This window comes from Lycium ferocissimum, chromosome 5 (assembly GCF_029784015.1).
Source record: "Lycium ferocissimum isolate CSIRO_LF1 chromosome 5, AGI_CSIRO_Lferr_CH_V1, whole genome shotgun sequence".
Classification (NCBI taxonomy): Eukaryota; Viridiplantae; Streptophyta; class Magnoliopsida; order Solanales; family Solanaceae; genus Lycium; species Lycium ferocissimum.
The window spans coordinates 583,801-610,115 of record NC_081346.1 but is presented as its reverse complement, the minus strand read 5'-3'; the positions used below and the strand labels follow the sequence as shown (position 1 = coordinate 610,115).

General features: G+C 36.5%; 3 protein-coding genes across 6 annotated transcripts; 2 read left to right on the top strand and 1 right to left on the bottom strand.

Annotated features, from left to right (window-relative positions):
* The first annotated feature begins 5,841 nt into the window (after nt 1-5,841).
* Nucleotides 5,842-16,926, top strand: LOC132055269 (1-phosphatidylinositol-3-phosphate 5-kinase FAB1B-like). 4 transcript variants are annotated; one of them, XM_059446999.1, is made up of 13 exons: nt 5,842-5,995; nt 6,140-6,270; nt 6,591-7,239; nt 8,635-9,354; nt 9,865-10,018; nt 10,102-10,446; nt 10,636-11,454; nt 11,554-11,888; nt 12,112-12,235; nt 12,317-12,478; nt 12,934-14,484; nt 15,004-15,270; nt 16,228-16,926. In XM_059446999.1, the coding sequence occupies exons 3-13, from the start codon at nt 6,653-6,655 to the stop codon at nt 16,540-16,542; spliced, it is 5,379 nt and encodes a 1,792-aa protein (XP_059302982.1). In that variant the 5' UTR covers nt 5,842-5,995; nt 6,140-6,270; nt 6,591-6,652; the 3' UTR covers nt 16,543-16,926. The 4 variants fall into 4 exon arrangements, with proteins under 4 accessions (XP_059302982.1, XP_059302981.1, XP_059302983.1 ...); XM_059447000.1 differs by lacking the exon at nt 5,842-5,995 and having other exon boundaries at nt 6,070-6,919; nt 7,021-7,239; XM_059446998.1 differs by lacking the exon at nt 5,842-5,995 and having other exon boundaries at nt 6,069-7,239.
* A 256-nt stretch (nt 16,927-17,182) lies between these two features.
* Nucleotides 17,183-18,231, bottom strand: LOC132055270 (uncharacterized). The gene is made up of 3 exons (XM_059447002.1): nt 17,903-18,231; nt 17,564-17,688; nt 17,183-17,466 (listed from the first exon to the last, which is right to left on the bottom strand). The coding sequence occupies exons 1-3, from the start codon at nt 18,080-18,082 to the stop codon at nt 17,406-17,408; spliced, it is 366 nt and encodes a 121-aa protein (XP_059302985.1). The 5' UTR covers nt 18,083-18,231; the 3' UTR covers nt 17,183-17,405.
* Nucleotides 18,232-20,602: 2,371 nt separating this feature from the next.
* On the top strand, nt 20,603-24,593 carry LOC132055268 (uncharacterized). Its single transcript, XM_059446997.1, has 5 exons — nt 20,603-20,978; nt 21,349-21,913; nt 22,581-23,082; nt 23,163-23,244; nt 24,026-24,593. Exons 1-5 carry the CDS (start codon nt 20,724-20,726, stop codon nt 24,251-24,253), a joined length of 1,632 nt encoding a protein of 543 aa, XP_059302980.1. The 5' UTR covers nt 20,603-20,723; the 3' UTR covers nt 24,254-24,593.
* The last annotated feature ends 1,722 nt before the right edge of the window (nt 24,594-26,315 follow it).

Here is a 26,315-nt window from a genome sequence, read left to right as displayed (position 1 = left end):
ACTTTCCTCATATAAACGGATATGCGACGGAAAATGGCAGAGTCACGAGAGGTGAGTACGGATAATTGCTCGTACTCGGGGCTGAAGTTACGGAATGCAGTGGATATGCTATGTAACCGCGTACAGGCAACGATATTGTCGATATTTACCGTATATAGATTTTGATTTGGATAAGTAGGAATGATAAAAAGGTTAACGAGAATGGGTACGTCACAGGAAAAGCGCGGAAAGGAAATACGATAAACGGTGATAAACGAGATGCGACGTTTCAAGAAGGGTTATGAATGTGGCACGACAACGAAGGTGCGATCACTACCCTCGGGAACACGGAGGCCCGGGACAAGAAGTAGTTATGCACACGAATTGGAAGGTGAACATTCGGAATCGAAAAGGGCAAAATAGTAATTACAAAGAAAGGACGTGTTACGAAAATGTTTGAAATTGGTAAGACTTCGACTTGCTCCCGAACATGTAATAAAGGTCATACGAGGAAGTGGACGCGAAAATATCGGCATTAAGGCACCGAATTCTGTGAAGTTTTTTGGGTTGGAAGTTGGCAAGAAATACTATAAATTGAGACACGAGAGACAAGTGAAAAGCTAGTAGTCTAAGGAAAACTAGGATATACGGAATGGTTGGAGACTATAGGAAGACGCGTAGACGAGGCAAACTAGATCGGTGAAAACGATGAAAGTGCATTCTGACCTTGGAATTAGGATAGGCTTGAATAGTGGTTGGAGGTATTTTGTGGCTAGTTGATAGTAATTATAGATATGTATAGGATATCCCGTATATGATTGTATCGGTGGACATGTGAATCCCAATGAAGTTACGGTACAAAGGCATTAATCGAGTAAAGTGCGAAGTTCGAGTGACGACGAAGTAAATGGTACAAGTGTTGCAAGTAAAATTTGTTATTATTCTACTATAGATTGAGATTGGGAATGAGGATATGAGGCGAAGTATAAATGGACAATGGTATAGGTACACCAAAAGGGGAAGCGAGTGAGAGAAATGTAAGGATGAGATAGAGACGATCGATACGGTGGTGTGTTTGATATGAACGCTTGAGTTACAAATGGGACCTCTCGAAGGAATTAGTAAGGTCGGCAGAACGCTAAGGGGATAGAAGTCGGATAATGTTTAAGGTAATGTGACAAGTTTGCGGACTTTGAAGAATGCGACGCCGAAAATGGACGTATATGAAAGGAAAGAGTATGACAAAGAGAATGATATTGGATAGCTTAAAGAGCTAATATGAAGGATGGAAATAGCTTTGAAAGGGAGCTCCCGAGGTGCTTATGCGACCATTTGTAAGACAAGTTGAACATTCGAGGACGAATGTTCCAAAAGGGGAAGGATGTTACCTCGCATTTTTGTACATTTGAATATTAAGAGCTAATGGCGGGAAGTTAAGGACAAGGTTATAAAATTTTTTTCTAGAATGCATAAGTTGCGTATTCATTTCTAGTGGCATGGAATATTAAGGAAAAAATTTGGGGTTAAAAATTAATTATGGAAAGTTAAGAGTTCATGAAATTAAAGGTTAAGGTGGAGTGGGCCATGAGGGCCACATGTTTTATTATTTATGGAAGTATAAGGTGATAATTTAATCATCTTGTCATTTTCATGCAAGAAGTTTGAAGAAACTTGGAGGGAAAGAAAAGAAATTTCTAGAGAATTGGAGAAAAGAAAAATGAAAAAGAAAAGAAAAGAAGAGCACGCATGATCAGCCATGTGCACATATATTTATATATATATGTGTATAAGATGACAATTAGTCATCTTAATCAATTGTGACTCCTGAAATTTCAAGAAAAGTGAAGAAAAATGAAGAAGAAGAAAAACGTCCAAGGTGGGGGGTGGCCAGCGAACCGGATTACCATACATAGTTGCTCATGAAAATTGTTTCTTTCAAGCTTTCATACTAATTGGAAGGTCCTCTACAACGTGGAATAGTTGATGGAACAAGAAAAGCGGGTTCGTTCTTGCGAAACAAGTCTTAGCGAGTGGAGAAGATGATTGGAAAAGGTGAAGTTTAACTTTCTTTCTCATGTTTCATGGATAATTTGAGCATGTTGTGATATGTGAAATGAATGAAATTTATGAAAGTATGGTGTGTGCATATGTGTGGCCGTGTAGTGTGTGTTGTGTTAGAGTAAGAGATTAAGTGTATTCCACGGTTTATGTGTTGTTGTAATGTGTAGAGAATGAAGGAAACTCATGGAATGTTGTATGTTGTGTTGTGGCCGAATATGAGCCTTAAGTCAAGAATTCAATGCGAGTATGAAAGTGAGAAACCAGTCCTTGATCTTTAGTTCTATTCCTTAGCTATGGTATTATTTTCTAAAGATTTCGAAGTCTGCAAATAAACGCATATGATGTCGCTGATCTCGTTCCATGTTTTCTTTAATGATATACGTCCGTTGATAGTCTCGCCTTAAAATACTCGTTCTTGAGGTGAGACAAAGCGATCCGGTTAATCCGTAATGTAATCGGAGGTCACCGACCTTACGTCACTCCGATAGACACGCTGACCGTCCTTGGGCTCCCATGCGTACTTGTTTATATGATACGTGTATATGTGGGGAATGGGGAGGCAAGCGTTTCTCCCCGGTTGGTGGATTCCATCCGGGACGCGGGATGCCGGACGCGCGGGATATGGGAGGGCGCACGCGGCGTACGTTTATGTGATGTATGATATATATATAATATGATATACTTGGGACAACGTTGAGGGGGGGGGGGGGTGAGAGCGGGAGTGAATTCGGCGTACGTAAATGCGAGTAAAAGTACCGTTTTCCGAAAAGTACGCGTATTCTATGTACAAGAATAAGAAACACCGTGTTCGAGGAAAAAAAGAAAAAGAAAAAGCTAGGCATGCGTACGGCCTCATGCCCGAGCGGCACTCACGTATCAAAAGTTACTCCTTTATCTATGATCTGGTCTATGTTTCCATACGATTATTACTCTCACGAGGTTACGATTTTACACGTGATATGTTCCATATGTACGGATACGACTTCCCGCTGATATGTCTGTTGTGTACAAAATACTCTCTTTACATAATATGCTCTGCTCTTACTATGTTGTTCATTGTTCATGCTTACATACTACGTACATTGCTCGTGCCGACCCCTCTTCTTCGGGGGGGTCGCGTTTCGTACGCGCGGTATACCCGGACGGGTTGAAGTTAATATAGAAGACGTTCCGGCGAAGTTGGCAAGCTCCCGTTGCCCCGGAGTGTGCAGGAGTCGAGTACACGTGCCGGGATTTACGATTATAGTTAGAGACTTTGCGACGCAGTCGTGGGTACAGTCGGTCTGTCGGTGGCTTCGTAGACGATATGTGTCGGTTGTATTATGATATAAGTTTTATACGGTTACAAATTCGATTTGCTCGGAAAGCAACGAGAAAGAATATTTTTTTAAGCTTTGTCATGTGTATTTGACTTGGAGGAAAAAAAAAATTTTACGCGTAGAATAAGAGTCGAGAGGGTTCGCTCGGCCTAGGTAAGGTCGGAGTGCCATCACACCCCCGATCAAGATTGGGGTGTGACATTATCTAAATGAACTTATAAGGTAGAAAGCGACTATAAGCCAAAAAAAATAAGTTGGACTACCCACTTATTTTTTTTCATTTATCGCAAACGAACTTTTTAGTATAAAAAAGCAATCCAAACGGGCTCATATTATTTGTAACTTATTTTCAATACCCATTTGAAAAAAGTAGTAATATTTTATCTCTCTTATTTATGACAATACTGTCTCTACAAATAAAATTACTAGGATTGAAAAAAATTAGTATCAAATCAGCATATGAAATTGTCTGTGATGATAATACAACTCGAAATAGCAAGAGATGAACTCGAGGACGTATGCATAACTTTTCGTAAGCGATGTTGAAATAAATACTAACATGAATTTTAATCCTATGCTACTAATTGGCGAGATTTTTTTCCTCAGAAATTTCACCATAAATATAAATAATCTATGTTGTTAATCGCCAGTAATGCTCCATACGCTACCACTTCAAAATTGTATAACAATAATAGCATCACCATACTTCCAAAACAGCCACTGCTCTGTTGGTTTCTTTGCTTTTTATTGAAGGGGAGGTCGGCATTTCAAATCCTTTCAAGTTCTTTTTTCAAGAAACTAGAAAAGGCTAAAAAAGATGACGACAAAAGTAATTTTTGTAATCATTTTCTTTTATTAAAAATGTAAGTGGACATAAAAAAATAATTTCCTCGATAAATTAACACCACCGCAACTATTTACAATAAGTCATCAATATTATAGGTTGCATGTCGCTGTACAGCTAAGCACGAATGCACGAGTTACTTGTGTGATGAGTAAACCTTATAAACAAGCAAAGTGATACGCGGTTAACACAAATTGGTGCATGGAAAGGGGACACATTACTGGCAATCCCTAATTTGAATGCCATACTACTGTATTTGAAAAAAAAAAAAAATATTATTATAAATAAATGCTTTATTGGTCCTAATTTATGCTATACACTTTTTTTTTTTAATCTATCCCATAGAGAGGGGGAGCCAGAGCTTTAGCTATGGTTTCAAACAAACCGAACAGCTTTTGCATAAACCCTTCATTTGTATTAGAAAATTTATGAAATATGTGTAAATATATAATTGCAAACTCAATAATTAAGACGAGTTATGGATTTGTGACAAGTTCAGAATTCATAAATTTCAAATCTTGGTTTCGCCTGTGATTTCTAAAAGAGTGATATTTTATCGTTAATGAGATGATGATGATTCATAACCACACAACTTTGAAATATATAACTTATAAATTTCAAAAATATTTTCTTAAAAACTCTATATCTAATTAGGGTACGTGACATAAATTGAGACAAAGGAAGCAAATAAGGGAACCTCACGCAAGTAAATTGATAATACAAGGAGTCGTAGAATTGTGCTGCTGACATTAGTTTTACTTCTACCAAAGTAGGCAACTAATTAACTAAACTACGGACTAGTACCTATTTGGTTTAATTTCTCTTTTCTCCATAAAATAAAGTCAATGTTCAATCAGTTTGACATATACAACATCACATTCTAAGTGCACTTTCAATTTTACTTTTTGAAAAAAGTCATTTTATTTCCTTTTCATTGTATAAAAAAGTCAGTTTATCAGCCACCAAAATTTTAACAACATAGAGTCGAGTTGTAAATTTTTTGTCCATCAATTATCTCCGATCTCACTACTGAGTACGCGTAAGTCCTAAACGATACTTCTAGATAGACAAAAAGGTAAAAAGGTTGAGGAAGATTCTTCAGTAAAGTTCGACTTTTTTTTGGCCAGAGATTATTTTCTTATCGTTTCTTTTCCGAAAAAGATTACTCCAGTTTCTAGGAAAAAGTCAAAAAAGGGTTTTAAAAAAACTATAAAAAGAAAAAAAGAAGATAATTACACTGTCTTAATTCATGTGATACATTTTATTTTTAGTTTGTCTCAAAAAGAATATGAAATCTTTTTATAATTAGAAATAACATAACTTTAAAATTCACATTTTACCTTAATAAAATAATTTATAGTCACATAAATATTTAAATTCGTTTATGATTATAAATTTTAAAATTTTCATACCTTTTTTAAACTTGTATGATGCCATATAAATTAAGACGGGCGGGTCAAACGTAGTATGGAAGATTCTTCAGTAAAGTTTGACTTTTTTCTAGCCAAAGATTATTTTCTATCCTCCCTTTTTCGAAAAAGATTACTCCATTTTCTAGAAAAAAGCCAAGCCAAAAAGGAAAAAAAAAAAAAAAGAAATAAAAAGATGATTTGACTGACGTAATATGTCTAATCATTATTGTATGATTGACAACTTGGATAACATTTTTATGCGCGCGTCACACACAATCCCCAATTTGCATAGACCACATAGCACGCAGTGAAATTGCTCTATGTTTTTTGTCTTCATCTGCTTATCTGTTTTCGCTAATTGATTGATTGGCGTTAAAAAGGTAACTATAGCGGCTATATTATCCAGTTAACTCAATTCTGTAACTTTTTATTAATTTATTTATTTACATAACGTGATTGCTCTATTTATTGAGAGGTATATTGTTGGCTAAGCATAAATATTTTATTCAATTGTTTAATTGCAGAGAGACAAAGATGAGGGTTTTTATTGATTGGCAATTTTATGGATACCGTGTTGGAGTGATTTAACGACAGTTGGGTTTTATCGAGATATAGCGTGTTGTTGTCTTCATCCTAGTGTCTGCGCTATAAAAAGGTTTTGATTGCTTATCTAAATTCTTTCCTTATTTGGATTTGACTTTCGATTCCAATTGTGGATTTTTTTTGCGGAGACTCATTTTCAGGATTTATTAATAGTATTGGATAACTCCTGAATTAGGGCTTTTGTTGCATGGTGAGTGCTTGATCAACCTGTGAACTGTAGATTTGTGTGTTCGTTTTGAGAATTCTGATCTGTGGGCCCCATGTTAATGGGTTATTGAAGTATTTTGAGTTGCAGAATTTGGTATAATCAGTGAAGAATTTGTGTGGTCAACTTGTTAAAGGGGTTTATTATACTGTTTTTTTGTGGATCAGACACATTTTATTAGGGGATATGAGATTATAGCAATGAGAGGCACAGAAGGTGTGATTTGTCGATGGATAGGACATCCCTTGATCTGCTAGGGTTGCTGAAATCTTGGATGCCACTCCCTCGAGGGGAGTCATCTGCTAACGAGTCGAGGGATTTTTGGATGCCCGATCAGAGTTGTAGGGTGTGTTATGAATGTGATTCTTTATTCACATTGTTTAATCGTAGGCATCATTGTCGACTTTGTGGACGTGTTTTCTGTGCTAAGTGCACATCTAACTCTGTTCCTGCACCACCTCGCGAGCCAAGGTCATTACAAGAGGAGTGTGAAAAGGTCAGGGTTTGTCATTTCTGTTTCAAGCAATGGCAGCAAGCTTTCAATCATGCTTTTGAGGTCTCTAATCTGGATTCCAATACTTTCCTTTCTGCGGCTAGTTTTATCAGCATCAAGTCTAGTGAAACCGGTGACACTAGTAGCATTTCCATTACTTCAGTGCCACACCCTTCTGTACTTAGTCCGCCACGCCAATCAGCAGTAATGGAATCTTCTTTGGTCAGGCAAGATAGTGTTACTACAGTAAGAGGGAGCACTGATCCTGCTGATACAAGGGTCGGGAATCCGTCGACAAACCAATTTTCATTTAGCACAACGAGGTATTTCTCTTCACATCTTTACTGGTTTGTCACCTTTGTCATTTCTTTGATTTCAAATGTAAATAGGTGTATTGCCCTTGGGGGTCGTTTGGTAGCTGGTTAGGATTATGCAGGTATTAGTTATGCATAAATTATTTCTTTGGATGTTGCTTTATTATTTTAAAAGTTAATAAATATTATATGCTTCTTAAAATAAAAATATTTGTTTACAATTAAAATAAAAATATTATTTATTTAAAAAATATTAAAATATTATATTAAGAATTATATAAAAATATGGTTTAGAAAAGGAAAGTATTTAAGTGGAATGATAAGGGTAATGTCATTTCAACTTTTTATTCATGTATTAGTTATCCATGTATTAGTTATTCCATCTTCTACCCCGCATAAAATAATACATAGATTCCCTCATAACTTATACTTGTATTTGTTATGCGGGTTTCTAAATTGCAAATCAAACGTCGTACTAATTTTATACATGAATAACTTACTTCCCAACTAGCTACCAAACGCAGTATAAGTATGCAGAAATTAACATATGAATAAGGTGTCTCTTTACTAAATACCAAACATGGTATAAGTTAATGCAGAAATTAATACATGAATAACTTGTCTCTTATCCAGCTACCAAACGACCCCTTATGGTTTAGGCATCCTTTTTACTACATAACAGGCATATTGACCATATTTGAGATATTTGTGATCACCCTCAGGCTTTGCCCTCTCTATCAGGTTTGATTCTACAATTTTCCTTCATGCCAGAAATGGCATTAATTGAACTTCTTAAGTATTAAAAAAGAAAAGTAGAAATATTATGCACTTTTGATGGAAATTCTTGACAACTAATGTCAGAATCAAGTTTATTAACGCCACATGCTGAGGTTTGCTGCCTGGTCAAGGCCCTTATGGTGGCACATATATTGTCACTGCAAGACTTGGTTACCCAAGGCTAGCTATGTCCAGGCAGCGACCAGTCTGAAGAAATCTGATGCTATTCTTACATGCAACTTGCAAGATAATTATCTAGCGATAGTACCTGACCAATCTCCAATTACCCTAATAAAGAATAAGCTGAACAGAGAAAGGAGAACTAATCTGTATTCACTTCCATAGTTATTTCTTTCCTTCCTCAAATTGTCTGAGCTCATGAGTCCAGGCATGAAAATAGGAAACCTAACTCCACTTTTCTAGTGATTTGACTAAAGTAAGGTTTTATTGAGGATAATGCTTTTTCCTCATTGCTTTTCTAAAATCATTTCCAGCTCCACTTTTCTAGTTGAGATTGTTTTAATTTTTGAAGTTTGATTTGCTCTATTTGACTGCCCTTCTTGCTACTTGTGGGTCGCACAAGTATTTCACTTCAGTTAACTGTTTCTTGTTATATTCTGGAATCAGGAGTTATGATGAAGATGATGAGTATGGTATTTACCAGTTAGATTCCCAAGGAAAACATTATTCTCAGACTAATGGCTACTTCAGTTATGACTATGATGACATGGATAAGGACTATGGATCACGTAAAGTTCATCCTAATGGGGAAGCTGTTAATGAAAAAAGTATGAGCAGCTTGTCCTCGCAGAATAATTTTGATCCCCAAGCTTCTGAAGGAGGGCAGCAGATTGTAAAGCAGGATATTACTGATGAATTTGAAGCTTCATCATCCTTATATGCTGCGCAAGATGTTAACCTGGAACCTGTGGATTTTGAAAGCAATGGAATTCTGTGGCTCCCACCTGAACCAGAAGATGAACGGGAAGGACTGCTGTTTGATGACGATGATGATGGAGATACTCTAGGAGAGTGGGGATATTTACAAACGTCAAGCAGTTTTGGAAGTGGTGAGTATAGAGGTAGGGACAGGTCAAATGAGGAGCAAAAGAAGGTAGTCAAGAATGTTGTTGATGGCCACTTCAGGGCTTTAGTATCTCAGCTTATGCAGGTTGAAAAACTTGTCACTGGTGAGGAAGATGACAAAGAGAGTTGGTTGGAGATAGTTACGTCCCTGTCGTGGGAAGCTGCCACACTTTTGAAGCCAGACACAAGCAAAGGTGGGGGAATGGACCCTGGGGGATATGTAAAGGTGAAGTGCATTGCATCTGGGCGCCGTACTGACAGGTGAACAAAATAAATGTTTTTCATTTTGGTCCAATATGTTGCTCAGCTCTTTTTGTTCGATTCTCGCCTCTTATATTACATGGAGTTAGGATGAGTAGCAACACGACTTCTGAAATTGGAGAATTATTGTGGGTCATGTATCTGCATGCACAGTCTCACTATCTGTCTGTCTCCCCCCTCCCTCCCTCTCTGCGGTGAGTCATTTTTGTCTGGTGCGATACTTAGCTTTTTCCCTTTAAAAATTTCAATTGTTTGTCCTCGACTAGTATTTGGTAAAGTGGTTGTAGCATTCCAATGAGTAAAGAGGTTGTCATAATTGGGTTTGCTTTTTTCGTATGATTAACTTGTCCTATTTGCTAGCTATCAACAGGGTAGGGCATAATTGGCTTTGGCAGCTTTTTGTTTGCTTGTGATTATATTCCTGCTTCTTCTTGCGTTCTATCTTCCCTTCCCTCCTTTTGTTATTGCATGCATTTTTATCTCTCATATGAACGCGTTTCCCTTAAATAGTGCTGTAGTGAAAGGAGTTGTCTGCAAGAAAAATGTGGCTCATCGGCGAATGACATCAAAAATAGAGAAGGCCCGCATATTAATCCTCGAAGGTGCTCTCGAGTACCAGCGCGTGTCTAACCACTTATCAAGTTTCGCTACATTGTTGCAGCAGGTTTTGATAATTTTACCTTTTCTTCCAGGACTTGTAAAAGATAATATTAGGCCCTTGTGCTTATAATATTTATTGCTATTCAGGAAATGGATCATCTGAAGATGGCTGTTGCCAAAATTGATGCACACAGTCCAGATGTGCTTCTGGTGGAAAAATCTGTTTCTCGCTATGCGCAGGAGTACCTCTTGGAAAAAGACATATCACTTGTCTTAAATATCAAAAAGCCAGTTTTGGAGCGTATAGCTCGCTGCACTGGTGGTCAAATAGTTCCTTCAATAGATCATCTCTCATCTGAAACAGTGGGATACTGTGACATGTTTCATGTTGAGAAGTTTCTGGAAGAACATGGTACAGCTGGAGAGAATGGAAAGAAGCTGGTAAAGACACTGATGTACTTTGAAGACTGTCCAATGCCACTGGGATGCACCGTAAGTTTATTACAATACCAGAAGAATAAGAACATAAGTAGATAAATATCTATTGAGTTGCTATGATGTAAATAGTAATCTGAAAGCCCATATTTGGAAAAGATCAATTTCCTTTAACATAAACGTTTTGCAGTATTCCCCTGGATATTGAAAATATTTAATTGGTTCTCTTTGCGTTGGTTGTCTCAGATATTACTCCGTGGTGCAAATGGAGATGAGTTAAAGAAAGTGAAGCGTGTGGTTCAATATTCTATTTTTGCGGCTTATCATTTGGCTTTAGAAACATCCTTTCTTGCTGATGAAGGAGCCTCTCTTCCTGAACTTCCTTTGAATTCTCCGATTACTGTTACACTTCCAGATAAAACATCAACAATCGACAGATCCATCTCAACTATACCCGGTTTTACAATTCGTGGCGGTGAAAAAACACAAGGGCTGATATCTGGTGGTGAGCAGCAAAGGTCAAATAGTGCTCCGCCAACCGACCTGGTCAAGGCTGCCAGCATTTGTGCTCAGAAGATAGGTGTGTCAGAATTTCCTGGCTTATGTACTGCTCAAAGCACCCTGTCTTCCTTCTGTAAGCCCTCTCTTGATCATGAGTCTGACAGAGGTATTTTGGATATGGTGGAGTATTCTGGAGCAAAGGCATCAGTATCCAACGATGTCCAAGATGCCCAAGGATACAAGTTCCTTTCGACTAGTTCTGGTCCTTCACAGGAAGTTGATCAAGGTATGCTCTCACAGATTGTTCAAAATGATTGCAATGCTATGGATGTGAACCGAAGTCATTTGCAACTAGATGGGAAAAACGTTCTTGATGAATCGGCGTCTTTGAAGGAAGAGTTTCTTCCATCTCCATCTGACAATCAAAGCATTTTGGTTTCCTTGTCGTCCCGATGTGTTTGGAAAGGAACTGTCTGTGAAAGATCTCATCTCTTTCGGATTAAATACTATGGGAACTTTGATAAGCCATTGGGCCGTTTTCTACGAGACCATTTGTTTGATCAAGTAAACTCTCCCCTCCCTTTCCTTATGCTAGAAACATTACCGATATGGTAAGGTGACTGAAAGGATCTTCATTTTTTTTCTTTCAATCTGTATTCTCAGAGTTACAGGTGCCGTTCATGTGATATGCCTTCAGAAGCTCATGTTCAGTGTTATACTCACCGACAGGGTACTCTAACTATTTCTGTTAAGAAGCTGCTGGAAATTCTTTTGCCTGGTGAAAAGGAAGGAAAAATATGGATGTGGCACAGGTGCCTTAGATGTCCACGCGATAATAAGGGCTTTCCTCCAGCAACTCAAAGAGTAGTGATGTCTGATGCTGCTTGGGGCTTGTCCTTTGGGAAGTTTCTAGAACTTAGTTTTTCAAACCATGCAGCTGCAAGTAGGGTGGCAAGCTGTGGTCATTCGTTACATAGAGACTGTCTTCGGTTTTACGGGTATGATCTTACTCTCTTTGGTAGTGTGGAACGCTTTATATCTAGGAGCATTGCAAGTGTTTGCTCTCCTTCTTGGTCATACTTGATATTCGATATGTTGGCATGATTTTCTAGTGTTAATGTGTCAAATAATGTCTGGCCAAGCTATGATGTTATCTGACTGGAAAACATTGACGCTTTTAGTTGAGTATATTTTGCAGCACTCAATTTGGAACTTTTGCAGCTTCGGGATGATGGTTGCTTGCTTTCGCTATGCATCGATTGATGTTCACTCAGTACGGCTTCCTCCCTCAAAACTGGATTTCAACTATGTGAATCAGGAATGGATACAACATGAAGTGAATCAGGTGCGAAGAATGTGACTTTGGATTTTGAGTAGCTGGCATCTGATCTCTCCGTGTACTGATTTAATGTTGTAATATAAGCAGGTCATTTTCCGAGCTGAACTTTTGTTCGCTGAGGTTCTTAATGCAATTCGGATTTTGGTGGAGAAGAGATCTGGGAGACAACTTAGGATTAATGTACCTGAAGCAAGACGCCAGATTTCTGATTTGGAAGGGATGTTGCAGAAGGAGAAAGCAGAATTTGAGGTATGAGTCCGTGAATTTGGACTTGTAAGTAGGGTTCAATGATCACTAGTTGACCAATGTTTATCCTACATGGTCTTAATTATTCTCTCCCTACCTCTTGCCTCTCTGTTTGTTGGATGTTTACTACTAGTAATTACACTTTAGGGCTCCACTTGTTTTATCTTCGGTTGGGCGATCAGTAACCTCTCTGACAAATAGGTCTCTATATGATTCCATTGTCGGTTTGATTGCGGGTTTATAACCTTGTCATGCTTGTGGAAGACAAACTGTGGTGAAATTGTCTTCTCTGCTTGTATTGCTTGCTTTCGTTGTTAGCCATTTGCATGACTGTTGAACTTAATATGTGTATCATGATCTTAACGTCCTGTAAATTAACAGCAAAATCGAAATGCTTAAGGGGTTTAATGCGATCTTCATTTTGAAAGATATTTTTAATGTGGTTTTGACATTAACAGGAATCCCTCCAGAGAATTCTCATGAAGGAAGTGAAAAAGGGGCAGTCTGTTGATATTTTGGAGATCAATCGATTGAGAAGACAGCTGCTTTTTCAATCTTATGTTTGGGACCACCGTCTAGTATATGCAGATAGTTTGGATGACAAGAGTCATTGGATTAATAGAGATGTTACCTCTGTGGAACCTGAGAAACCGTTGGTTTGTAATGATAAGTCCACTGATCTAGATAATCGTGCTGATCCCAGCAAATGGCCGAATAGCTCCAAATCTGTTTCTGCAATTTTAAAGGCTGGTGAAAATGGGGATGAAGGAAAAAGAGTTAGCCAAAACAGTCATGTGGATGCTGTTCATCAAGAATCTGTAATTGGTTGTGATGCTGATTGTGGAATCGAAAAACCACCTGGTCTTCCTGTTGCAACAAAAAGTTTTTGCGTATCACATGCAGACGAATCCATATTACAGGGGCGTAGAGCACTATCCAAGGGGCAGTTCCCAAACATGGAGAGTTTGTCAGATACTCTTGAGGCAGCTTGGACTGGTGAAACAACTTCCGTTGTTGGAGTGCTGAAGGGTGGTACCTGCAAATCTTCTGAACCACTTCTGGTGGATACTTTGACGACTGGATCGGCAGAAAAAGTGTATACTGAAGACCATGGGGTGGAGGAACAGAGTGGGACTAAGGTGTCTCAGTCTCCTCTTCTATTATCCTCCAAAGGCTCCGAAAACATGGAAGACGTTGGGAGCTGGTTAGGTATGCCTTTTATTAGCTTCTACCGGACGCTGAACAAAAACTTTTTACCAAGTGCTCAGAAATTGGATCCACTTGGGGGATATAATCCAGTATACATTTCATCATTTCGAGAGACAGATGCCCAAACTGGAGCAAGATTACTCCTACCTGTTGGGGTTAATGATACTGTTATACCAGTGTATGATGATGAGCCCACTAGTATTATATCTTATGCACTAGCGTCTCATGATTATCATGCCCAAGTATCTGATGAGCTTGAGAAATCTAAGGATGCTACTTTGGACTCTAACTCTGCTATCCAGTCACAGGATTACGGTAATCTGCACTCCTCTCAATCAATTGATGAAATGGTTTTAGAATCCTACAGAAGTCTTGGATCTATGGATGAGAGTATCTTGTCCTTGTCTGTTTCTCGCAGCTCTTTTGATTTGGATCCAGTATCATACACAAAGACACTGCATGCCAGAGTTTCTTTTGCAGATGATGGATCGCTAGGGAAAGTGAAGTACTCAGTGACTTGTTATTATGCAAAGCGCTTTGATGCCTTGAGGAGGATGTGTTGTCCATCAGAGATGGATTTCATAAGATCTCTTAGCCGCTGTAAGAAGTGGGGAGCCCAAGGAGGCAAGAGCGAGGTTTTCTTTGCTAAAACCTTGGATGACCGATTTATTATCAAGCAAGTGACAAAGACAGAGCTGGAATCATTTATGAAATTTGCTCCTGCATATTTCAAATATATTTCTGAATCATTAAGCACGGGGAGTCCAACTTGCTTGGCAAAAATTCTGGGGATCTATCAGGTATTTATATTAAGTTGACTACTTCAGCTGCTCAAATTTGTGATTACAACAACAACAGCATACCCAGTGCAAATTTGTGATTAAGATTTATAAAACTCTCTGTCTTCAAATAATGACCTGATTGCTGTGAATTGTGACGCAAAGATGAGTTCTGCTCTGGGGAAACAGGGCTGATATTATACTTAAAAAAAAAAAAAAAAAAAAAAGATGGTTGATATTATGGATTCTTAATTAATGGGTTGTGAGATTAGTATTTACTTTCTTTATGGTCTTTTAACTCTTAAGGCAGATGATATTATAGACTTTAAGACGATACTGATTAAAAACATGGCCTTATAGGTGAATGGACCACAAAGCATGGGGTCATATTTGTTGCTGCAGTATTTGCAAATAGTTACTAAGATCACAAGTGCTTCATTATTTCCTCTCTGCAAATTTTGGCTAGTCATAGCATGCACATTGTTGAATATGATTTAATTATCAGGCCGTGTAGATATTTATTTCTATTTTTGTGTGAAGGTGTCGTCAAAGCATCTTAAAGGAGGAAAGGAATCTAAAATGGATGTGCTAGTTATGGAGAACCTTCTATTTGGGAGGAACCTGACGAGGCTTTATGACCTGAAAGGTTCTGCGAGGTCTCGTTACAATCCTGACACCAGTGGAAGCAACAAAGTCTTGCTGGATCAGAACTTGATTGAAGCGATGCCAACTTCACCTATTTTTGTTGGAAACAAAGCAAAAAGACTTTTGGAGCGAGCTGTATGGAATGACACTGCTTTTCTTGCTGTAAGTTTATGTTGTTGTGTGCTTACATATAATGAATTTACTGTCAACTTCTGTGCACCTATTGTGGTTGGATCATGTAACAGTTTCCTGTCTGTGATGGTCCATCAAAGCTTGGTAAGTTGGTATTGCAGTTGATTGAAGTACTTCCAACCAGTGACATCCTCATATCAATTCAGAACAAGTTAGTCTGTTTTGGTACTAGGGTTGGGTGTGGAAGAGGGAGGGGAAAAAGCACCTTTGTTAACCATTAGGAGTTGTTCAAGTGATGATGGTCCATTAGAATCTGGGGAGTGTTTTGACACTGAACGAACCTTATCATTCCCTTCCCCCTATCCCCACACCCAAAACTAAATAAGTAAATAAATTAGATTATGCCGGTAATAAAGAGGAGATTTGGGGTTTAGTCCCTCCAAATTCTTCCATTTTACAGAAAGATTAAGCTGGGGTTGGCCACTTTAACCTTCGCTTCCCCTCCAAATAAGGATTCAGATGCTTGCCTTTCCCCAAGCCCTTCATCTTCGTCCTACCTGAGCCACAGTATGGGTGCCAAGAAAGGAAAGGAAAAGAAAGCTAGAATATTAGAATTGTCCACCGTTTTTTTTTTTTTTTTTTTTTTTGTATTTTGTTAGTTGGAAAGGGGTGAGAAAAAGTGGTTAAAATCTTTTCCACTAAAAAATATATATTCTCCAAAGCAAGTCAGTCCTGCAAAAAAGTGCAGATCTTGAGGGAAGGTGCTATTTCTCCTTTCGTTTCCAATAAAGACATACAAGACTGTTTGTTCCTTTCCTGTTTATTTTGTCAAGGACATTAACTTTTTTGACACCCAACTGAAGACCATTATGCTGTTATATATGTTACATGTTCTTATAATTGGTATACAAGTGTACTTTCTTACAAATTCTGTCTGTGTTCTGGGTAAGTGAGGTTTTGAACTAACTGAGTAAATCATCCTTGCAGTTAGTTGATGTGATGGATTACTCACTATTGGTTGGGATTGATGAAGAGAAGAATGAACTTGTTCTTGGGATTATTGACTTCATGAGACAATATACGTGGGATAAGCACCTGGAGACTTGGGTTAAGGCCTCTGGGATCCTTGGTGGACCCAAAAATGCGTCACCGACTATAATCTCACCTAAGCAGTACAAAAAGAGGTTCCGGAAGGCCATGACTACCTATTTTCTGATGGTCCCTGATCAGTGGTCACCACCATCTGGTGCTCCCAGTAAATCACAGACTGATTTATGCAACGAAAACATGCAGGGTGGCTGATCTGCGGAGTGATTTTGTAAATCTGTTTGCCTGTATATTGAGCACATAATTGGGTTTCTTGCATTGGTTATCCCAGGTTCATACATGTCCCATATTTTCGGTTCCCATTCTTTTGGCACGTAGTTCCAGTTGCAATTCTCCCTAAATGGGAGAACGCTTGATTTCTTGTCAGAAAAGTGTGAGGCTTGTATTTCGTTGAAAGTCTCTGCTGCCTAGAATTCAGGTCCCCCTCTGTGGAAATATTTTGTACATCTCTTTCGTTTCATTAATTTTTTTTTTCTTTTTTGGTGTAAAATCCAAGGTATACATGAGCCCCAAAGGATCAATGTCAATTTTATACAATGCATGATTTGGAGCAGTTTAGCTGGTGTAGTTTCAAGTGTATCAAGCTACTATTTCCTCCTATTTTTTGTTATTGTGATTTGGAAAGGTGATTTTTTTTTTTTCCTACTCTTTCCGTCAATTTTTTTCCATGTCCTCTGTATAATCTTTGACGGAAAACAGAGCTAATAGAATTACGTTGTCAGAGGCTGGACCTCTGGTCGAAATGGTTGAAGAAGTAATTGTTGCGCATCTATTGTAGTAAGTAACTAGTGAGGGGCAAAAATCAAAGGGAGAAAATGTAATTAAGCAAAAACGATGGGTTGAAATGGGAAAACTAATTGCCATACTTAAAAGTCGGACTTGTTTACATAATTACATTTGGACCATGAAAAGGAAGGTCCATTCTCCTTGTAAAGCATACTACTAGAACAACTGAACAAGTTGAACACTGAAACGAGCTCTGTGTTTTATTGTGTTATTATTGTCAGTAGTATGAAAGTGCTGATAAGCATGATAATGAGTTTAGGATTCTAATTGAACTATGCAGAATCAGCTACATGAAGCAAGCATCTTTGGAGTAGCTCTATGATTTCTTCATCTCTGCAAATTTACACAAGCACGACCAGATAATAAATAAGCCACTTGTCCATTGTTCTATAAAAAAATGAAATAGTACACAATTCTTATAGTTACGTACCTTGACTTAGAAGAAAATCTTGGGAATTCATGGCAGTAACGAGGACCTTCATCATATCCTTCACAAGTGATCTCTCCATTCTCGTCTCTATAACAAACTATGCCCGTTGACCCATCTTCAAATACCTATATTAAAGTGTAAACATATTAGTAAACAATTGTTAACTCCATGGAGTGGTATACTTCCAGCCACTGGCAAAGCCAGGAATACTAACAAGGGAATTAAAAAAATTCCAAACTCGTAAATACACTTAACTACCAAGGCGATTCACCAATTTATATACATAGTGTTACTTGTGGACTAAGGGGATTCAATTGAACAACTAGATGAGAAGAAAACCTTAAGTTTTTGGCTTGAAGTTGATCTGATCTGAAGAGAAGTACGGTTACCCGTAGCTTTGATTGAAATATTTTGATCACTCGCACACACCAACAGTACTCTTTTTGCAGGCCTTTCCTTTTTGGTGGAAGATGATTTCCAAATTAGAGTAGCAGCAAAAGGAGAGTGTCTCACAGCCATTAGTCTAAAAAATAATGGGAGGAAGAAGGGAGAGAAGATAAATTATAAATGGAATGCTGTTCTATACAGTTTTCAGTGAACGAAATTAAGGCCTTGTATTAATACTAAAGTATTCAAATGATTTGATGTTAATCCTTGTTTTTTTTTTTTTTTTTTTTTTTTTTTGGGAAGGTAAAGAGGATGATTTATAATATGGGAAACTAATATTGGGTGTCTTGTCACGATGCATCATCTAATTATAGGTTTCAAGGGGGAGTGGGTCCATTCAGCACTATCTTCAAACTGTTAATTTTGGTATATAAGGCTAAGTCTTTTGGACGGTTCGATTACATTTTCTTTTTCCTATTTGACAATTTGATTGATTTGTTGGAGGGTCTCTCATCCTCTCAATGTGATAAGGTATATGTTTGTCTCAATTTCCATGAAAACTAAAATAAGAAAGAAGATTACTTGTACCTTTTTCTACAACAATGTCTTTGTTAATAATGGAGCTAAAGTCAGAGTAATTTGAGAAATTGGATCCGAGCATTCAGTGTAGAACTTCTTGGTAAGGAGCGCTTTATTTTTCGGTGAGTCAAATGGATTCTAATTATTGAGATTTCACTCAATGACTAGTTTTTGCAGATTATTCCCAATGAAAAGAGATTAAAATTTAGTTTCTCAGTAATATGTTTTATGTTTCAATTTTGTATGATTTATTAAACTTTTTTTTGATAAACGATTTATTAAACTAAAGAGTGAGGTTTCCCTACATAGTTGTTATCTCCAAGTTGATAGTCCCCCACTTAATATACTTGTTTATCATATATATATATATATTTATAAAAAATAGTCAAATGCAAAAATCCAGTATGAACTAATGCACTAATTAACTCTATTAGCACTATTACAATTTTATTTAAGCATTTTATTATTCTTTTGTGGCTTCTCATGCTTTCAGAAGCCATTACAGTCCTTTACGTTATTTCACAACTATTTTCCGTTGAAAGAGGAAACGTGTTGGCTTCTCAACCTATTTTAACTCTTCAACTCATTCTGTTTAAAAATTGAGCTAAATGTAACCCAAATTAATCAATAAGAAATTTCGTCAAAATATGTTCTAAAATATATTTTATTTGGTATGCTATATATAATTAATATAACAAAAATTATTGGATACTTAAACAATTCATAAGAAATAAAAATTTAGTAAGAGTTGGGCAGGTCGAGTTATAACTTATACTATAACTCATTATTTTTTTCATTTCAGTCCAAATAACATTTAAATGGCTTAACGCTCGCCTATTTATTATCCCACGCTTAAATTTAGCTCAATCCGCATATTTGACACACCTATTATTATTTTGTTGGTACAAGTCGAAACCTAGAAAGAGAGTACCAGCTCATCCTCTAAATAGGGTTTGCATGATAAACTGGTACGTGGTGACAAAAAACAATGAGGGCCCCCGACATTCTTTTCAACTTTCGGTTTACTAAAACAGTACTCTTTCATCAGTTTTTGTAGTAATTCGGTGAAGTGAGTGAGCATCATCACTTGGATCAATTAATCTTAACATTAACACCCAATAAGACAGACAAAAAGTGTTGCTTGGCATTAGGGTAACAAAGCATTCATTATTTTAACCTTTAATTATTCAGTCTTAGGAGCATGAGCCCACCCTATAACGGAGTTTAGGGCTTTAATAACATTATCAATAACCTTAAAAGAAGGTTCCCATCTTGTTGCATTATTACATAGTAATAAAATATCCATGAGTTTGTTCTTGTAATCCGCAAGTGGTAGCTCAAGATTAGCCTTTATTGATAATTCAACTTTTTTATGAATAGTTACTCATTATTTTTTATAAAATTTCTTTTAGGTGATATATATAATAATACAAAAAGTACTTTTATATAATTGGTATATAAAAGTTAATCACTTTAAAAGAATGGCAGTAAGACACGTAATAGAACTCTATGCAATGATATTGAAAAAATTATTACACAATCAGGTCATTTCTCGTAAGGCATTAACATGTAAATATAGAGAATTAAGTAATTTGGTAAAAATGATACTCTTTTCAACTCAATTTATGTGATGATATTTGATTGAACACGAATTAAGAAAAAAATATTTTTTTGTTATAAAAAACAAATAATAAATATTTCTATGGTTATTAATCATCTAATTAAGAATAAAACATAAAAAATACTTAGTTAAAATATTTCTAAATAAAAAAGTACAACATTCTCTTTTTCAGTTGAGACATAAGGACTAACTTACTTGTTAGTACATTACATTAATAGCATAACAATAATCTTTGCACGCATATATATGATATACTATAACTTTGGGCCATTGTGATCAAAATAGTGTAGGAAAAAAAAACCTTATTGCTTAGAAAATAAACCATGATTTGATAATCCATCCATTTTACAACTTTGACGAACTTTTCTCGTCTCCCAAAGCGTCACACACCTCCATGACCCTAACGCTTCTTTGTTTAAGTACAATTTTGTTTGTTTTCTTCCTTGTCCTCACTTGAAAACTAGTACTATATAACACTGTTATTTCATTTTCCCTTCAGCTCTTCATCTTAAGGGCCGAAACTCATCATATATTTGTATATGGTCTTTGTCCTGTGACCTGCCAGTCCAATGCATGTTATACCAATACTTGTCAATTATATTGAACAGTCCTTCTGAACCTTCTGTTTCCTTTAACATTGGCAAGTGTTATTACTGTTCCCTTCTTCAGCCAAAAAAAAAAAAAAAAAACAAAAAAAACCTCTCTTTTTACCAATATTTATTCATCTTTGCAAGAGCATGTAAAAATTCCTCCAAAAATCTTATTGCATTTATGGATCTTGCAAGTGCAAATTACTGTGAAGCTCCACCTCTGTTTCCATCTCAAGGGGTAAATATAATGCTAGCCCATTAATTTTCAAGTTTGTTCTTTTATGTTCTTGAATATTTTTACCTACATGGGGTCCTTATTTTTTTTTAATTTTTTTTTTGTTATTGATAGGAAGCAGCATTAGAAGTGAAAAATAATGCTAGCCCTTTAATTTTCAAGATTGTTCTTTTATGTGCTTGAATATTTTTACCTACGTGGGGTCCTCTTTTTTTTGTTATTGATTGGAAGCAGCATTAGAAGTGAAAAATAAGGCTAGCCCATTAATTTTCAAGATTGTTCTTTTATGTTCTTGAATAATTTTATCTACATGGTTTTTTTTTTCTTTTGTTTTTTTGGTTGCTGATTCTTGTTATTTTATTTTTATTGATAGGAAGCAACATTAGAAGGGAAAAATGGGAACCCATTTTTGGATAGTTTTCCTGACCCGCTTTGCAAACTCAATCTCAAGGAGACATCTGATTTTGTGAAGTCATTACCAACAGCAAGCATTAATGGAGGTGAAAGCAGAGTTTTTTTAAGGAAGGAAGGAGTAAGTTCAGTGACAAGGAGGAATAATATGGATGCTCCATCAACACCGGGTCGACCCATTTTCAGCTTCAGTATTGGGGGGAATTTTTCAAGAAAACATTTCCCTTCAAAATGGGATGATGCAGAGAAATGGCTTGTTAATGGAAGTTCTTTTCAAGATTCCCCTGCTTCTCATCATAATAATAATTGTTTCAAGCCATCATTAGAAACATCAAAATTGTTAAAGCAGTATAATGGGTTCAAGCTAAAAGAAGCTGAAAATGTCTTTGCAGAAAAAAATAGAGTTACAGATGAAAAGGTCTCTAAAGTTGCTTCAGATTTTCAGGTGGCTTTACCTTTACACCATCACCATATTTCTGCTGGAGCTTCCAATGCTGTTTCTCCTGCAACAGATGTTTTTCTAAAAGGTAAAAAGGAGCCTGCTTTTACCCTTAGCTTTACTAATTACTACCCACTACATTTTTATATTTCTCCTATTGTTTTTGAGATAGTTTCAACCTGTAAGGACATTAGCACTGAAAAAATTGTACTTGTGACCAACAATGGCTGTGGTGGATAGATAGGGCCCCTCCACTCGAGTATGGAAGAAATGCTGTTAGGGAGCTTGAATGGGCCTTACGCGGCGTGAATCTTAGTCGGGCTCCGAGTACTGGAAACCGGATGGAACTCAAAAAAAAGTTGTACTTGTGAAATTATGGATTCAGAATTCAATATTTGCTGAAATTTTAGTGAATTTTCACATATATATCCATGTAACATTCTTAACCAGAGGTCTCGGGTTCAAGTCCTAAATATGTAGTCGGTTTGTTACGGAGTGTTTTAGTCTCAAATGTGGGGCTTTCCGTCACGAATTTGGATTTAGTCGGGCCCAATGTGGTTACCAGACACCAGAGCGGAAAACCCCCAAAAAATAAAAATATGCTCTATCTGCCCCTGCATGCTACATATCAATGTGCATTATATCTTTTAGGTTCTAGATTTCACTTTGGTAAAATTCAAAAATGATAAAAGGCAACAACTTTATGAATGTTATAGTGGATGTTGAAGGAACTCTAGTTTTATTGTTAACTGCAGATAAGTTCACAGATGAAGTGGAATCTCCCAAATTTAGGTGCTTAGAACCTACAAAAGAAGGATTTTTATTTGGAAATGGAGCAGGAAAATCGATGAAAGACGCAACAACAGAGGTAATTCATGAGGTTAAACACAGAGATATTGGAACAGAAATGACCCCAATTGGCAGCTCTACTACTTCAAGATGCCATACTCCATTCAAGAGCCCATCACCGGCTCGACATAATACACCTGCGGACAGATCTGGACCGTTAGCCTTACCAAGTTCAGGTTCCGCTAACACGATTGATATTATGCAATTGCAAGAATGCCATTTAGCAAAATTGCAGTTCGGGACAGAGTTCGATTCTGTTACAACCAATTGGAGTTCGAGGGAGGAAGAAGAGGAGGATATATCGAAGAGTTTGAGACATTTTGAGATAAATAATGAGTGTAGAAAGAGTGTCTCAGAGTCCAAAACACGTTCGTGGGAAGAAGAGGAGAAGAATAAATGTTGCCTCAGGTGAGTGCTTTTTGCAATGCTAATTTCTGTTTCATATGTACTTAAGGTGTATTAGTTTTAACTTTTATTTTGAGTTGCAGGTACCAAAGAGAAGAAGCAAAAATTCAGGCTTGGATAAACCTCCAAAATGCAAAAGCAGAAGCTCAATCAAAAAAACTTGAGGTATTAATTTATATCTCACTCTTATTTTGACTTTTGGGCTTTAGAATTTCAATGCTAGAGCTGCTTTCATTACCTTTCCTTTGCTCCAATATAAACATTGTTTAGATACATGAAGTTGTTATAGCCATGCAAGAGAAACTAGAGGTGGAATATGTAAAATTGAGCTGGTTTGATTGATTATTTCTCATCAGTAAATGTTTCCTATCCTAATAATTGTCTACAGCCCATAAATCCATGGTACGCACTGGCCGTTTTGGCCTAACAAGCCTCACAAATTTGTTACTTGGTTACGCCAAGTGTACCAGGGAAATTTTTCTCTGCCTTTTTGATGTGAGATTTGCCTAAGGTGTTATATGCAACTCTTCTTTAGAAGCTAGTGTATAAGTCTGCAAAACTAAGTCTCCAAAGAGTAGTTGTGCAATGTTGACTAGCTGAGAAGAATTTATCAGTCTTCTGCTTCATATATATCGAGCCACTCACTCTTTCGTCGTGGTCCAACATATATCGTATCTTGTGTTTTCTCCTCTTTGCCCTATGCACTGTGCTTATAATTTAAATCTTTTCACATGCGAGAAGGAAGAAAATGCAGATTAGTCAACATTAATGCATTATTATACCTTGATAAACTGGTTCTAGAAGTTGCAAAACCATGTGAAGAATAATAAAATATGTATTCCTACTAGTGCTAATTTTTCATTCTTTCTTAATTCCCTAGAAGATTCCTCATTTAGACGATAGCTTGGACCCCATTTTATTCGTATTTCGCGGGTTCTAATTTCAGGTGAAAATCCAGAAGATGAGATCAAATTTGGAAGAGAAATTAATGAAAAGGATGGCGATTGTTCACAGAAAAGCTGAAGAATGGAGAACTACGGCTCAACTTCAACACAAGGAACAAATAGAAAAAGTGGTTGACCAAGGACGGAAGATGATGTTGACAAGGCAAAACTCACATTTATCTGCCCAAACTTCCTGTGGTTGTTTGCCATGTCGTAACCATCATATTTAATTCAAACTGAGCAGCAATTATTCACTCTGTATTCCTCTGAGTTATTAAAAATCTAGATGAGAAAGCTGTTTTACGGACAAGCACATAATACTGTGAACTTACTAGTAGACGGGTCACTTAAAATGCTGTTGTCCTACTGATAAAAGAAACGATGACATTATTAGAGTTTCCACGACTTGCACAATATGATGAAAATTTTGTTACTATATATCCTAGAATGTGGCTTCACTCCTATGTGAGAATCCGAGGAACTTTTTACAAATTTGAATTTATATTAAACTAACGTGTTCTCCATCCTTTATGGAACGTTTACAAACTTGAAGCCATCTAGTGTTCTCCACTCTTTAATCTTTTGATTATCAATGTACCTACTCATCAAAGTTGGGTTGCAACAAGAACCAATATGTTTGCTTAATATTGCAAAATCTGAAAGTCCTTTGTCTTGAATGGGACCACAATTTTCCGAGGTTGTAGAATTATAATGGAGCTGACAAACTGTCGTTAATTTAAGGCTCCAGCTATCACACTGTTGAAATCTGTTCAAACTACCAGTTTCTATGTATTAGAAAACGAAATATAGGATGTTGATTTTTTTGTCAGTGCTGCTTCTAGAGTAACTTGGATTTTAACTTTTACACATTTTGATAATGTAAATGAATTATTTGACATAAATATAATTAACTGCCTATAAAAAGTGAAGTGAGTAACTTGAAATATACAATATCCTTTATCCTGTCAGCTATACAAGCTAACTTCATTAATTTATCATATTCATATGTTTGATTTATTGATTTGATTTTAAATGTCTTGGGACCATCAACTGCTACGGAGATTCTGGCAATTTCCGCAAAGCTTCTCATTTAAGCTGCCAACTTTGATGCAATAATTGTACCCCCAATGTTCAATGAAAGCGGCACTAATCAGATTGTAGAAAAACTGTGCACTATTTTACTTGTCCGCTATTTGCACACTTCTTAAGAAATAATCAATGAAGTGCATATTTTATCATAATACCCATATTAATTGGTGTATAATTGTATTGAAATTAGAAAATAATTTGAAATGAGCAATTAATGCTAAGGGTAAAACAGAAAAAATAAATTATTTTTCTGTTGATATGCAAAAATGAACAAGTAAAAGTAAAAATTTATATTTGAAATAGCGGATAAGTAAAAGTGAACGAGGGAGTAAGATTTAGATTGGTAGTTTATCTTATTATGATAAATACTTAACTTTCCAAAGAGAGTTGCAACAATTAAAAATTGACGTTATTAAGCACTGACCATAACATGACACCACTAAAAATATAAAAATATGATTACCTAAGAATTTTCAAATATTTTTATGCTCCGATGTATAATTAGTACCAAAATGCCTTAGCTGTGACAAGGGCTTTTTAAGATTCTTGGTCTGCATGGTTTCCAAATTAGACATGAAGACAAAAACATCCAAGGTCTATCTGACAAGCTTTTACACTACGGAAAAAGAGAGGACCTCAAACAAGAAAACTGAAAAAGAGAAGGTATAGGTGATGATGTTTGATAGATTTCTTTTGGATACATGACAGTACCATGACAGATTTTGTTTAGGGAAAAGGGTTAAAAATACCCCTCTACTTTAGAAAAAGGACTAAAAATATCCTCCAAATTTATTTTGGGTCAAAAATATCCCTCATATTCTTAAAATTTTCAAATATACTCCTGTCTTGACGAAAATTATCCCCCAAAATAACCCGAAATCATTTTTTAAACCTGTTTCATCATTTAAACCCGATCCAACTAAATAATAACCCATAAGATCCCTTTACTCCCTAAGTATTTTATGGGTTATTATTTAGTTGAATCCGATTTAAATGGTGGAGGAAATTTAAAAAATGATTTCGGATTACTTTGAGGGATAATTTCCTTCAAGACAGGGGTATATTTAAAAACTTTAAGGATGGGAGGGGCATTTTTGACCCAAAATAAGTTCGGAAGATATTTTTAGCTCTTTTTCTAAAATAGAGGGGTGTTTTTGACCCTTTTCCTTTTTTTTTTATTCACTAGGTAAAAAGGTCAATTTT